This window comes from Carya illinoinensis, chromosome 8 (genome assembly GCF_018687715.1).
Source record: "Carya illinoinensis cultivar Pawnee chromosome 8, C.illinoinensisPawnee_v1, whole genome shotgun sequence".
Lineage (NCBI taxonomy): Eukaryota > Viridiplantae > Streptophyta > Magnoliopsida > Fagales > Juglandaceae > Carya > Carya illinoinensis.
The window spans coordinates 12831359-12846169 of record NC_056759.1 but is presented as its reverse complement, the minus strand read 5'-3'; the positions used below and the strand labels follow the sequence as shown (position 1 = coordinate 12846169).

Below are 14811 nucleotides of genomic sequence, written 5' to 3'. Positions count from 1 at the left end.
TTGTTCTCCACAAGAGATATTGGTGAGCTAAAACCTTAACTAAAACTCCTTGGCTTGTGAGTGAGATGAAAACATAGAGGAGAGTTTGGTCCAAAGATCTCTAGTCGTGGTGGAAGAGAGAACATGGCCAAGAATGGACTCGAATAAGGATGGAAAAAGGACACTGAGGACAAGTTGATCAGTGCGTCGTAAGGACAAAATTGTGGGTTGGGTTTGGGTGTTGGGTCTGTGGCAGTAGTGAGAAATTCAGGTAGAGAAGAAAGGGTGCCATCGACATATGAGTATAAATCTTGGCCCCCGTAATAAGCAAAGGTCTGGACCTTCTATTGAAGGTAATTATCAATGTTTATTTTGGTGGTGACCATGTGAGAGAATGAGGAGGTAATGGAGGGGATGGAAGAAGAAGAAGAAGCCATGGATCAATTTTGGCCAATTAGTCGAGAGGATCTTGATACCTCATTTGGGAAAATGATTGAAGGAAAACTATTCTTCATTGCATTTCATTTGGTGATGACAGAGTCTATATATAGACTTTTACAAAGAATCAAAGAATGAGGAAGTAACCAACTAAGTAGAGACCAATAACATTTACAACAAAGAATAACTAACTACTGTACCTACTGTAATACTCTAGAAGGAGCACAATACCACTACTGTGATGAGTGTATGTGCTGTGATTGTGAACATGAATGTATTACAAAGTTATCAAGGCTAATAAAAGAAACATAGCAGTTGCCAATATCTTTTTAGAAACTTTTACATATGGATTGTCTTCTTTGACTTTTGATATTTTATTTTTACTTGTGCCTAGCAAATTGTACATAAGTGCCATAATACCTCAATTCTTGGGATTTTGTATCTTCAAAATCTTGTGAATGAACAAAAGTGACTTCTTTCTATAGTTAGGGTGGATCTTATATACTTTTTATTTGCTTTTGTAATTCGTTCAAAAGAAAGATGATTTCTTTTGGGCATGATACATTGATACTTTTCAAGTTGTTCGGTTTGGATACAAGAAGCGTTTCATTTTATCTTATCTTATCATTACAAATTTTTCAAATTTCTACACAAAATATAATATACAATTCATTTTTTTCAAATTCCAAAGGGTAGTGATAGAGTTATTACCCTATTACTACCAATTTACTATTTATAAAGGATTTGAAGTTTTTATTTTTTTATCATTTTCTTTTAAGTATTTTTTTAACATCCTTAATCATTAAGAAAAAATTAAAAAAAATATATAATTTTATTAATAATCACTTCCTTAATCATTAAGTAAAATTAAAAAAAAAATAAAAAAAACCAAATACAAAAAGAGTAGTAAATAAGTAGTAGGAGGGTTGTAACCTTATCATTTTCCAATCACAAAACAATGATAATATTAAAAAATAATATTTTATTCAATTTTTAACTTTCATCTTAACTTACTATCCAAATCTCGCCTAAGTGTCACTCATCAAAAGAGAAAAAAAAAATCCAGTACAGTATTGCTCACATAACTTTTCACAACACTTTACACAACAATATTTTAAAATGAGGGGTATTTTTGTCAAATATCTTATAAAAGTAACATCATTTTGCAAGAATGCCCTTATTTTACAACATATGTTGTGAAATGTGTTGTGTCGGTATCATTTCTCATTAGTAGTTTGCAAAGAATTAGGCACCAAATTATAATATTTTTTAAAAGATGGTAGCCAAGATGAAACCTCCACAACTCTCTTGACTGAAGAACCAAAGACAGCAGTACCCAAAGAAGAGCTTCGGTGGCGACAAGCTTATCATAAAGTGGCAATAACAGTCGTGGCCAAGTTGAGGAGGGCTAAGGAATTGGGCTGTAGTATTAGTAGTAGTGTTCCAATTTCCAAAGAAACTGAGAGACAAAAGTAGCAGTACTAGAGCTTCAGACCAAAAGACCCAATTACAACTCTGATGTTCTTGGGGATCTTGCAGTCACACTTGAAATTTTTTAAAAATATTTGTGTGTGTGCATGATGTGATATATAGTAGGTGGGTATATATGTGAAAAGAACTAGACATGATGTACTATATATTAATTATCAAATTCTATAGGCCGGGTTAATATATCAGCAAAGAATCTGGAACTATCAATATTAGTTAAAAAAAAAAAAAATGTTTGTCTTGAATTGGTAAATTGAAGGAAATAGATCAGTAAGTTTGCATGTGTATGTGAGTGCCTGCTAGCAGATGTTTGAGGAATTAATTCTATATGCATGCAGTAATTTGTCCATTTTAGAAGATTTTAGTTTCTATTTTACCATGTATTCATGTTTTCAGTGGCATTGAAACTAAATTGTTAGGTTATAAACTCATAGAGGATGTCATGTATTTCTCATCTTCTTTACGCTGAAGCCTTATGATATTTTTAAATGGCTCCAAAATTTCTTTGAAGGATTGTATGGATACGCTATGCACTTATTAAAACATTTCTGGTCAAAAGGTAAATTATGCCAAATCAGCAATATTCTTTGCTAAACAAGTGTCCACGACATGGAAGGAAATTGGGCTTCAAACTACGGGTTTTCATGAAGTTGCTTTTCCATGTTTATACTTGGGTGCACCTATATGTGCAGGTAGCATACATGCCACTCATGTAGATCTCTTAAATCAAAAAAGGTAAAAGAAATTAGCCTCGTGGAAAGGTGTGTTGCTCTCGAAGGGTGGTAGACTTGTGCTATTAAAACATGTGCTATCAAAACATGTGCTATCTAGTATTCCTATATACCTTTTATCTGTGTTTAAAATACCTCAATGTCTCATACACAAATTAAATCAGATTTTTTTCTAATTTCTTGTGGGGTAGTAAGGATGGGTAACAATAAAAAAAAGAAGAAGGGTGGCATGGGATATTGTCTGCAAACCTATGGAAAAAGGTAGTCTTGTTATTAGGAAATTAGAAGAGATAGAGAAAGCTCTTCATATGAAATTTGTTTGGTGATTTATGTATGTTAATTCACTCTGGGAAAATTTTTTTCAAGCAAAATATAAAGCTCCTATTCACCACTTTCTTTAAAATCAGTTTCCTTACGAATCTCAGTTTTGGAAGGCTTTAAAACCTTTAATCAAAGCGGTGATTAAAGGCTTAGGATGGATCATCAATAAAGGCATGCAATATCTCATTTTGGTATAAAAACTAGTCCTCTTTGGGGATTATTGACGAACTCTCGGAAGAAACGAATCCCTATTTGACTATGGATGAGGTCTTTTCAAATATGAGAGGTAATTGGGAGAAAATACAGGAGATAGGGGAGAACCCATCTATGAAGAGTTGAAGTTACAACACATTTGTCTCTTTTTAGGTCTTGATATTCCTATATGGAGAGCATAGCAAAACAACATTTTACGACCATGTCAACTTGGCTATACAATCATGATCCTAAAGATAAAGTGTCATGGGCTAAATGGATCTAGTATAAGTTAATTCCGAGTAAAGTCTCTATATTTATGTGGAAATGTATGTTTATCAGTTTAACTTTTGAACAGAATATTATGAAATTGCATATTTCTACGGCCTCTAAATGTGAATATTGTCAAAAGGTTGATTGCAAATCTTTAAATCATTTTTTACTTTTAGGAGAGATTCCAACTTTTGTTTGGAAGTATTTTGAGGCAGCACTAAGTCTAAATCTTGTGCCTACCAATACTTGGTATGGTAAAATTCTACAACGGCTATCCAAGATTTAGGTGTTTTTGCAAATCAACGCTACGATGGCATTCTCCCTTCTTTAATAAATTGTTTCCTATGGTTATACAGATGTAAAGCTAGAATGGAGGGGGTTAGTCAAACTAGAGAGCAAGTATGCTACAAGATCAAGAATTTCTTAACTCAACTCATTTACACTAAAATGAATAAGCCCTTCACCAAACACTTAGATAGGGTGACCTTACAGCAACTCGTTTTAAAGAATATGCCTGTCCAGACAAAATCTATGTAAATATTGAAGTGGATGCGCCCTGCTCAGGGATTTGCTAAACTTAACATTGATGGCAATAGCCTTGGCAATCCTGGTCAAAGTGGAGGTGGAGGGATCCTTCAAGATGAGAATGGTTATATGATTTTCGCCTTTGTTCGGTTCTATGGTATTAGTTCTAGCAATTTTGTTGAGATGAGAACCCTAGCTGATGGTCTTAGTTTATGTACGAAAATGAATATTAAGCACATAGAGGTTGAAACGGATTCTAAGCTAAAGGTTAATTGGTGGGAAAAAGGTGGGCAAGTTCCTTGGTGTGGTTATGCTATTAGCTATCAGTTGTCTCCATTTTTCAGAGAAACCCAAGATTTTTAATACATCCAACTGAAAACTTCATTTGAGCTAGTCATAAGTTTTAGTCACATCCATCTTGATCTTGCTTGTGATTAGCTAGCAGTTGAGCTTCTATATTCATAATATCATCTTCTGCAGTCTGGACATGATGATCTACTTTGTTAAAAATTTCTTTATTCCAAGTTCGAAGCACCGGTTTTAACCATTTTAATTTAGCAGCGAATTTGATAAGCTCTCCTCCATACATAGGTTGACTCCAGTTTCTCTTGTATGAGTTTATCAAAATTCTTGTGGTGCACCACATCCACATGAATCTGAAAATTAAAGGACCATATTTATCATTTGCCTCTTTGGCTTGAATAAGTAGGGGGCTACAGTCAAAGCATGTCCGTGCTAAAACTAAAGTGTAGATATGTGGAACTTTCATGAGTAAGTTATGAGAAATTAACGTTCTATCCAGTTTGGCCCATATTCGAGCTATCCCCTCACGCCCATTACACCAAGTGTATTTGGAGCCTTTAATGTTAGGTTTCAACAAATGACAGTTCTAAATGAAGTTATTAAAGTCATCTGTAACCACTTGAGGCTTAGCTCACCCTCTAATTTTCTCATCATTGCTTCTAATGGTGTTAAAATCGCCACAAATAATCTAGTTTGGATTCAACCCGAATACATTTTGATGTTTCTTCTATCAAGATAACCACATCTAGCTTAAACAAAAGATGCGAGACAAAGTGCCCTAGTAATAACCCCCGTAATGGACTGTTGATGGATCGAAACAAGAGAAAAAGTAATCTCATCCTTCCATAAAATCCAAATCTTACCTAGTTGATCTTCATTAGCTAAAACACACTACATATTCAAATCCTTGGCTATCTTATTGACTTTACTAAAAGCAATGAAAGGCTTAAAGATGGCAATAATATGAGGCTGGCACTTCCTAACCAGTTTGTTCAGTTTATCAATAGGGGGCATATTTCCTATCCCACAAATATTCCAAACTAAGATTGTTGGAATCATTTGGAGTTAGTGAAATAAGTCTCATCAACCAAGGACATTTTTTATTTTTGCCCCTTTTTCTTATAGCTTGAACTTGCCCTTAAGAGTTCAATTTATACCCCTTGTTAGAAGTGACTATGGCTTGCAATATTTCTTCCTCATCATCAAGATCCATTAGTGCATTGAAAGAGTTTGAGATTGGCGTCGTGATGCCCTCTTTTGTGTCTGACTCAACCTCATTATGTGGTATACTTGCATTATAAGCCGCGACATTTTTTTCTCTCACTATCTTAGAAGGATTTCTATCATTTGTCTCTTTTGGAGGAATGAAACTTTGAGTTCTTTCATCTATGTCCCTAGGGTTTAATTTGCTAATCCTACTTCTCCACTTAGATTTCTTCCATAATCACGAGTTCTATGTCTCTGGCCTTTAACTTGTCTACTAGTGGGTCTTCTTTTTCGCTACCTGTATACTTAGAGCAATCTCCCTCCTCATTTTTACTCTTTTTCTCCCTAATGTTTTGTGCTATTGAGGATGACTCTCAAATGTGTCTACAAAATATGTTTTTAGTACAATTGCACTTTTTTTTTTCTTTTTCTTTTGAATAATTTTTAAACATCTTTAAAAAATTAAAAAAAAATTACACAAATGCACTAGTAATCACTTTCTTAATCACTAACAAAAATAAATAATTGCCAAACAAATTTGAAAATCATGTAAGCATTTTCTTTTTATTATTATTATTTTTTTATCATCATCTTCTAATTCATGTGCTATTAAATTATTAAAATTTTATTAATTACCGTTAAATCATTTAATATATGAATAGAAGAATAATGAAGAAGAGAATTTTGAATAAAACTTTTCTTCTCTTTGGTTTGGTTATTTTATTTTGAAAAAAATCTAGTTGCAATCATAATTATGTACTAATCTGTGTATCAATTTAATGTGATTGGTCAAAAAGTATATTTTATTGAAAATAGTGTTAATTTAAATTTTAAGTATGAAAATATTAATATTAGTATGTAAATTAGTACGCGCGACTATATTTATATATAACAAAACTCTTTTATTTTAATAACAGTTGACTATGCTTATTTGAATTATTTTTATATTAAAAAGATATTTAAAAAATTGTACAGCTGGCAGAGTTGTAGGATTCGGCAGGGCAAAAGACACCGCACCAAATCCTTCTTCCACACCCACATCTCTCGTTCCCACCCACCTAATCTCTTCCAGAGAATGGCATCTCCATCGGATCACAAGGCCACCATAATTGACGGTAAAGCCGTCGCCCAAACCATCCGCAATGAGGTCGCCGCAGAAGTCCACCATCTCTCTCAGAAATACGGCAAGGTACGAGCCAAACCCATTATTTTTGTTGATTAAATTTGGTCAGTAAGAGCTTGCTTGGTTGTCCGCCGTTTAGAATTGGAAAATTTTGATTAAATATTCTTTAATCTTCAAACGGATGTGTGAAATGCCTTTTTTGCTATTGCAAGTTATGAGGCATAAGGTATTTCTTCTATGCTTTGGACAGTTTTGAAGACAATAGTATTAATTTGTCTTGGGGAGAGCTGAGAGAGCGTACTCGTAATGTTTGTACTAGGGCGAGGTTCGGTTCTGTTCTGTTGTGTGACGTAGTGATTCTGCGTTTTATTGGAGATTGTGAACTGGGACTTATGGTACTTTTTCTTACTTGGTCCGCCTAGGTCCCGGGGCTGGCTGTAGTGATTGTGGGCAACAGGAAGGATTCTCAGAGCTATGTGACTATGAAGAGAAAGGCATGTGCCGAAGTTGGGATCAAGTCCTTTGACATAGACCTTCCTGAACAAGTATCTGAAGCTGAGGTCGTCTGCAAGGTTCATGAATTAAATGCAAATCCTGATGTACATGGTTGGTCAGTTTTATTTTATTTATAGAAACATATCCAAATTTGATGCTACGTCATCTTTTACATTTTGAACTTGTATTAATTGTTACTGAGTTGGTTCAAGTTATATATACTTTCCATAAATCAGAGTCGAACCCATTTGGCTGGAAGATGTGAATAATAGGTATTGAAAACATATCGGATCCACAGCCCAAGTAGATTTACCAGAACTTGTGAAGTTTCAAATCGTTCTTGTATGAGTATGTTGGATGTTAATGCACACTAGTCTTGCATGTTATTCTTAAACCCTGGCTTCGTACATTGACAGGTATATTGGTTCAGCTCCCATTGCCGAAGCATATAAACGAAGAGAGAGTTCTGACTGAAATCAGCATTGAGAAGGATGTAGATGGATTTCATCCACTTAACATTGGCAAGCTCGCAATGAAAGGCAGAGAACCCTTGTTCCTTCCTTGCACCCCCAAGGCAATACATTTAATTTGAAAAGTTAAATATATGTTCACGACTAACTATATTTTTCTATATGCTCTAAGGAGAAAGAAACTCTTGTCTTTCAGTTATTATACGCATAAATGTGTGCTAAGAAGACCCTCCAATGTTCTAAGTGGCAGTTTTACGTTTCAAACAGGGGTGCATTGAACTTCTATCTCGGAGTGGTGTAGCTATAAAGGGTAAGAAAGCAGTCGTGGTAGGCCGAAGTAACATTGTTGGGCTGCCAGTTTCCTTGCTGCTGCTGAAAGAAGATGCAACCGTTACCATTGTCCATTCACATTCTCATGATCCTGAAAGTACCATTCGTGAAGCAGACATCATTATTGCAGCAGCAGGACAGGCAATGATGGTAACTGGATGCAGTTCATATATTTTATTCCTTTGTTTACAATAGCTCCATCCTGTTTATGTTCTTACTTCAAGTTGGTTCTTGCTAAATTATACCTTAGAGCAAGGAAGTTGGCCGTAAGACTCATAAATCTCAAAGAGTCATATACACATCAAGCTTGTTCTTGTATTCTTAGCAATTATAAAATAATAAAATTCTAGACATCAATGGAAACAAGATGGAATGTGAACTACAATCTACAGATCAGAGGATGAAAAAATGAATGACTCGTGATTACCTTTAAAACCCCTTTTTTGGTGAGGAAGATAAATATGTTATTAATGTTGAAAAAGTGTTTTACCACAGTACACAAGAAATATACAGGAGTTCCATCTAACAGTCAAAAGGAGACTTTAGGACTTCTTTTTGATATTTAAAATGTGAGAAATAGAATTAAGAATTCCTCCATGGAGACTAATTGCATTTTCTAAGATCTCATATAATTACTTCGTTGTCTTAATATCAGTTTGCCCATGGAGAAAAACACAGTTTTTATGTAACCATTACTTGTATGGAAGACTCTAATTGCTTTGTTACTTGTATATGAATTCAATGAAGTTATGAATTTAATTACCTAATATTCAGATCAAGGGCAGTTGGATCAAGCCCGGTGCAGCAGTTATTGATGTTGGCACCAATGCTATTGATGACAAAAGTAAGAAGTCTGGTTATAGGCTGGTTGGAGATGTCGATTTCCATGAAGCATGCAAGGTAGCTGGATGTATAACTCCTGTTCCTGGCGGTGTGGGCCCAATGACTGTTGCCATGCTACTCAAGAATACTTTGGAAGGTGCTAAGCGTGCGCTTGAATCTTAGAGCCGGCCAATGACTTTGATTCCCTTCACTGTGAGATTTTGGGTATGAGATGCAGTTTCTAAAGACATTTTACGCATCATCCAATGGATATATGTTCTCCTCGTTACAACCATAATGTTACATTTACATTCTGTTTTCATGAATTTCAACAACAATGGCAATGTGATGGTTTGGTTTTGACTGATTATGATCAGGGCACCACATTCTTTATAGCTATCTTAACCGAAATGTAATGTATTAATAACTTGGTGTATTCGACGTGCATTTCCTCTAGATCCCCCAAAGAAACAGACATGTAAAGGCTCAAGAAACAGATATGCGAGATCACCCTATCCATTGTATCTTTCACTCTCCTCGCTAAACAATCAATTCCTCTGAAAGAGCTATTTGATTTGCCCTTATACGTTTTTCCTCTTTTCTTTGAAATATTGTAACATACGTGCGTAGAATTTAGATTAATTCAGTTAGAAATTATTTAGTTATGTTATTATTTTATTTATTCTTTTTATTAATTATTTATTTATTTATCTTCAGATGCTTATAATTATTTATTTGTTAAATAAGATAATAAACCAGATTAGTTAGAGTTTTAAAATAGTTTCCTTTATCTTGTTTTCCTTGTTTTATCGGAGGGGTTTCAAATTCTTTTTTAAAAAGATTCTGAGATCAGAACAACACCCAAATCAGATCCTATCTAAACACCTCCTGAAGACCACGTAAATAGGAAACCATTTCTCCATAAAACCTCACAATATATTCAGACTCTTCACACACAAAGATATGCTGAAAAACTCACATCAACCAACGTAACAGCTCCTACAACCTGGAAAACCACTCTCACAGCCAACCAAGGCAACCAACTCGCCGGAAACCGCCACAAAAAGTGCCGACCAGCCCATTCACGTCGAACCCACTCCCTTCCAGTAAGCCCACGCCGGAATCTTCTCTTTTCCTTCCTTAGTTTCAGTTTGACAGATTTCTCTCTCTCTCTCTCTCTCTCTCTCTCTCTCTCTCTCTCTCTCTCTCTCTCTATTGTATCGCACCACCTTTCCAAGAAGGCCAGTAGCGTCGCCGGTCACTCTCAGCCACCCCGAGTCGTCGTTGTCTCAATTTCCTCTCAGTAAGCATCGCACGGCCTTTGTTTCTCTTTTCTGTTTGGTTCCAGACTTCCAGTGTCATATATTTGAGCCACTCCCGTAAGATTTGTCATTCATTTTAATTGTTTTGTTCCAGACTTTTCAAAAAGCCCCTTCATTGCTTCCATAATTACCTATAAGCCTTTTGACCCTTAGTTTATAACCTCCTGAACGTAACCAGATTCTTTTATTACTATGCCTTTGGGCTTTAAGGCTTTTAACCAAGAGTTTCCTTTATAAGGGTGTCAGGCCTAGTTTCTTTTTATAATAAATCTATTAGACTTAGTTTTAATTGGGCTTGTTTAATTTGGGTAGGCTTGTTTTACTGTTCTGTTTTTAGAAAATACTTATTATTTAAAGCAGATTGTTTTTTTTATAAATTAGCATACTGTTTTAATTAAATAAATATATTAGTCAGACTTATTTTTATGGAAAACATTTAAGGGATTTTACGCATACCTTTAAAGTATTCTATTATATTGTCCAGCTTATTATCATAATTCATATTCCAATTAACCTTTAACTAGTTTTATAAAATTATTAAGTTATTTGTTTGCACAAAATATTAAGTATCATAATATGAGTTTTGGAATAATATTAGCTTATGTAATCTTTTATTTGAATATTTATTAAATTATCTCTATGTTAATATTTTAAGTAATTAGATTGCTACGACACATTTCTAGAAAGTTTAGTAACGTCTAATGCCTTGTATAGGTCACGAGTTACGACGTGAGATTTCGGAAGCAGCGCTAAGAGGTAAATAATATGATCATATAAATGTATGCATAATGTAAATATTATAATTGGGTATGATAATATGATATGGTTTTGATGGTTATCTACGTTGTGCTAAGAGTCAAGTCAAGGTTAGATCACTTTCACGAACTTCTATGAATTACGATGATTTACATGAAAGTAAGCCTATATATATATATGTTATGCGATTATGGATTTTTTTTTTTTTTTTGATAAGATCAATACTCTATTGATATAAGATAACAAAGGAGGAAAACAAGATTACAAAATTGGACTAAATGCCCAATTCAAACCACATCCTCAGCCAGCTCAAGGGATTCCTTGGCTAGACAGTGAGCAACATTGTTGCCACTTCTTCTTACAAAACTCACCGTGTAACTATCAAACTCAGCCAATAAAACTCTAATGTCCTGTAATATCATACCTACACCATCCTATCTTTCAGTGTGTTTTTGAAGACTATGGATTACAATCTGAGAGTCACCTTCCACCACAATTGATTGCCAACTTCTTCCTTTGCCCACGTTACTGCATGAAGGCCCCCAAGAGCTTCAGCTAGGAGGGGTTCTAACACACCACCTGAGGAGAGCTTCTTCGTGGACACAATGGAGCCCTGATGATTCCTGGCCACCAGACCAAAACCAGTCCTGTTTTTTGCTACACTCAAAGCTGCATCCCAATTTATTTTGATGGTATTCATAGGAGGAGGCATCCATATGGAGAAAAGATCTTGGGAGTGTTGGGTCCTGTTCTTAGGCTGGGCCTGTGCAGCTTTAAAAGATTCCAACAAGTCGACTGCCTGCCTAGCTACTTGGGAGGGATATGTGAAGGCATTTTCAAATAGCATACGATTCCTTCTCTGCCATATACCTTTAGCTGTCACTGAGAATAACTCCAACGAATCCTGGTAGGAAGAGGCACTGGACTTCTCCACCAAGCTTTTGAAATCACCTGCATTATTAGAGCTTTTTTGGAACACTGTAGGGCCTTGATTCCACACATCCATAGCTGAGGGACAGCTCCACAAGGCATGGGTGGTTGACTCTTCCTCCCTATCACATAAAGGACACAGTGGGGAATCCACAATATTCTTCTTAAATAAGTTCAACCTAGTTGGGAGTGATTCTAGGCAAGCTCTCCAAATGAAGACTTTTGTGGCATTTGGAATGTGACTTTTCCAACAGCAGGTCCAGTTCTTGGTACAAGGTGCCTGATGTGAGGATTGCCCCTTCTGTGAATCCACAATCCCTTTCTGCTTATGGTAAGCACTCCTTACTGAGAACTACCCATCTTTAGTCTCTGTCCATATCAACTTGTCTCTGGCACCAGTCACACTAATAGGGATTTTAAGTACTATTTCAGCTATTTCTGGACCAAGAGTACCATGAACCAAAGCACTGTTCCATTGTTTTGTGTCCCCATCTATAAGTTCAGTAACTCGAGCTTCTGCACTCAGACCTTGGACTGGGGACTGGACCATGAAGCTGGTAGGTCGAGGCAGCCACCTACAATTCCAAATTTTTGCATCCTGACCATTGCCTATCCTCCATATTGACCCTTTTTCGAGAAGACCCCTTGCTGCACAAAGGCTTCTCCAGATAAAGGAGGGTCTTGCTCCTATTTTGGCCTGAAAGAAATCAGACTTTGAGTAGTACTTAGTCTTGAAAACAGTGGCAGCCAGGGAGTTGGGATATTGGATGAGTCTCCAGCCTTGCTTTGCTAACAAGGAAAGATTGAAACTTTCAAAATCTCTGAAGCCCAAGCCTCCTGCTCCCTTTGCCTTTCCCATTTGATTCCAAGATACCCAATGCACCTTTTTTTCCTGGTTCATATGGCCCCACCAGAAATGATGCATAACTCGATTAAATTCATTTAGTAGTGACTTTGGCAATTTGAAAACACCCATGCAGTATGTTGGCAAGGCTTGAATGACAGCTTTTAATAGGATTTCCTTCCCTGCTTGTGATAAGAATTTAGTTTTCCAGTTGCTGATCCTACTCCTCATCCTGTCCAGAATTCCCTTGAAGGCAGCATGTCTTGATCTTCCTATGAGTGTAGGAAGTCCAAGGTACTTCTCATAGGAAGAGGTGGAACAAGTACCAGCCAAGGTCAGAATGTAATCTTTGGTGGCTTTTTTGGTATTGGAACTAAAGAATATTGAGGTCTTGGCTTTGTTGAGTTGCTATCCAGAGGCATGTTCATAGATGCCAATGATTCTATTAAGGGTTGTCCACTCCTTAGCATTTGCCCTGCAAAAAAGAAGGCTATCATCTGCAAAAAATAGGTGATTAATGCTTAGTTTGCCACGTGAGATAGGGAAGCCATGTATGTTCTTAACAGATTCAGCCTGAAACAGTAAGCCACTGAGCACTTCAGAAACCAGGATAAAGAGGTATGGAGAGAGGGGATCCCCCTGTCTAATACCCCTATGAGGAAGAAAGCTTTCTTGAGGGACTCCATTAATAAGTATGGAGTATGACACTGAGGATATACACTTCATAATCAAAGAGATCCAGCTTTGGTTGAACCCCATCTTCTCCATGGCCTGCTCCAAGAAAGCTCATTCCACCCTATCATATGCCTTGCTCATATCCAACTTGACTGCCATGTAACCTTGCTGCCCCTTTCCTTTTCTTTTCATAGAATGCAAGGTCTCGAAGGCAACCATGACATTGTCCATGATCATTCTACCAGGCACAAAGGCACTTTGTGTGGGAGAGATGATGTGGGGAAGGATGGACTTCAACCTGTTAGATAGCACTTTTGAAATAATCTTATAAAGTACATTACATAGAGAGATAGGCCTAAAGTCCAGTACAGTTTGAGAGTTCTTCAGTTTAGGGATTAAAACCACATATGTGTCATTGATTGACTTTAGGTCCCCTCCCTGATTCAGGACCTCCAGGACAGCCTATGACTTCTCCACCTACCACATCCCAATGGGATTGGTAGAAGATGGCTGGAAAACCATCTGGGCCAAGAGAGCCCAGAGGGTTCATCTGAAATAGAGCCTGCTTGACTTCCTCAGGAGTAAAAGGCCTAGTGAGGTCCCTATTCATTTCCTTTGTAACTCTAGGTAGGAGATGACTTAAGCATCCCTCACTACCCGAGGGGTTAGAGGAAGTGAAGAGGTGTTTGTAGTGCTGATTGAAAGCCTCAGCTATACCATCCCTATCTTTAATGATTCTTCCATCCTCCAGTACTAGCTTAGTAATCTCATTATTAAGTTTTCTATGATTAGCACATCTGTGGAAAAACTTTGAATTCCTGTCCCCATCTCTCAACCATTTCTGTTTAGCTCTTTGCTGCCATCTGAGGCTTTCCTCTTCCAATAGCCTGTCAATGTCCCTCTGAAGGTACTTAATCTCCATGGTGTTTGAGCCACTGTTTGAGTTCTGTAGAGAGGATAGTTGGTTCAACATAGACTGAGTGTCCTTCCTGGATTTATGAAAAGATTTTTGGCTCCACTGTTTAAGAGAATCTCTGCACTTGCCTAAGTTTTCCTGGACTGAATTCAAACGAGACCGTTGCTGAGTAGGCTCAGCAAGCCACCTGGATTGGATGATAGTCCTACACTCCTCATGCAGGTTCCAGCTGGCTTCAAACCTGAAAACATTCCTTCTACCCCCTTCCTTACAAGCCAAACCCCTCCACCTATTCTGCCAATGAATCAGGATAGGTCTGTGGTCTGAGGTTTGGGCTGCAAGGCCTTGGATTCTGCACTGAGCAAATAACTCTATCCCTGACAAATTACCAAACACACGGTCAAGCCTCTCCTTGGTGAACTGACTTCCTTCACGATTGTTACTCCAAGTAAACTTAGGCTCTACAAAGCCTAAGTCACTTAAGCCACAACACTCCACAGCCTGTCTAAACTGTTCCATCTAGTGATAAGGTCTACAGGCAGCCCCATGTTTTTCATGTTGATGTAGAACTTCATTGAAATCTCCAAAGCAAAACCACGCCTGTTCATACTTTGGTTGCAGCAACCTCAAAAGCTTCCAACTATCTGTTATGTTAGCAGTCAGAGGGGCACC

At 36.9% G+C, this 14811-nt stretch overlaps 2 protein-coding genes across 3 annotated transcripts; one reads left to right on the top strand and one right to left on the bottom strand.

Annotated features, from left to right (window-relative positions):
• The first annotated feature begins 6446 nt into the window (after positions 1–6446).
• On the top strand, positions 6447–9066 carry LOC122274159 (bifunctional protein FolD 2). Of its 2 annotated transcripts, XM_043083133.1 has the most exons (6): positions 6523–6645; positions 6830–6904; positions 7002–7185; positions 7491–7648; positions 7812–8024; positions 8649–9066. In XM_043083133.1, exons 3-6 carry the CDS (start codon positions 7062–7064, stop codon positions 8877–8879), a joined length of 726 nt encoding a protein of 241 aa, XP_042939067.1. In that variant the 5' UTR covers positions 6523–6645; positions 6830–6904; positions 7002–7061; the 3' UTR covers positions 8880–9066. The 2 variants fall into 2 exon arrangements, with proteins under 2 accessions (XP_042939064.1, XP_042939067.1); XM_043083130.1 differs by lacking the exon at positions 6830–6904 and having other exon boundaries at positions 6447–6645.
• Positions 9067–11240: 2174 nt separating this feature from the next.
• On the bottom strand, positions 11241–13454 carry LOC122274419. Its single transcript, XM_043083460.1, has 3 exons — positions 13356–13454; positions 12061–12956; positions 11241–11826 (listed from the first exon to the last, which is right to left on the bottom strand). Exons 1-3 carry the CDS (start codon positions 13452–13454, stop codon positions 11241–11243), a joined length of 1581 nt encoding a protein of 526 aa, XP_042939394.1.
• Positions 13455–14811: the final 1357 nt, after the last annotated feature.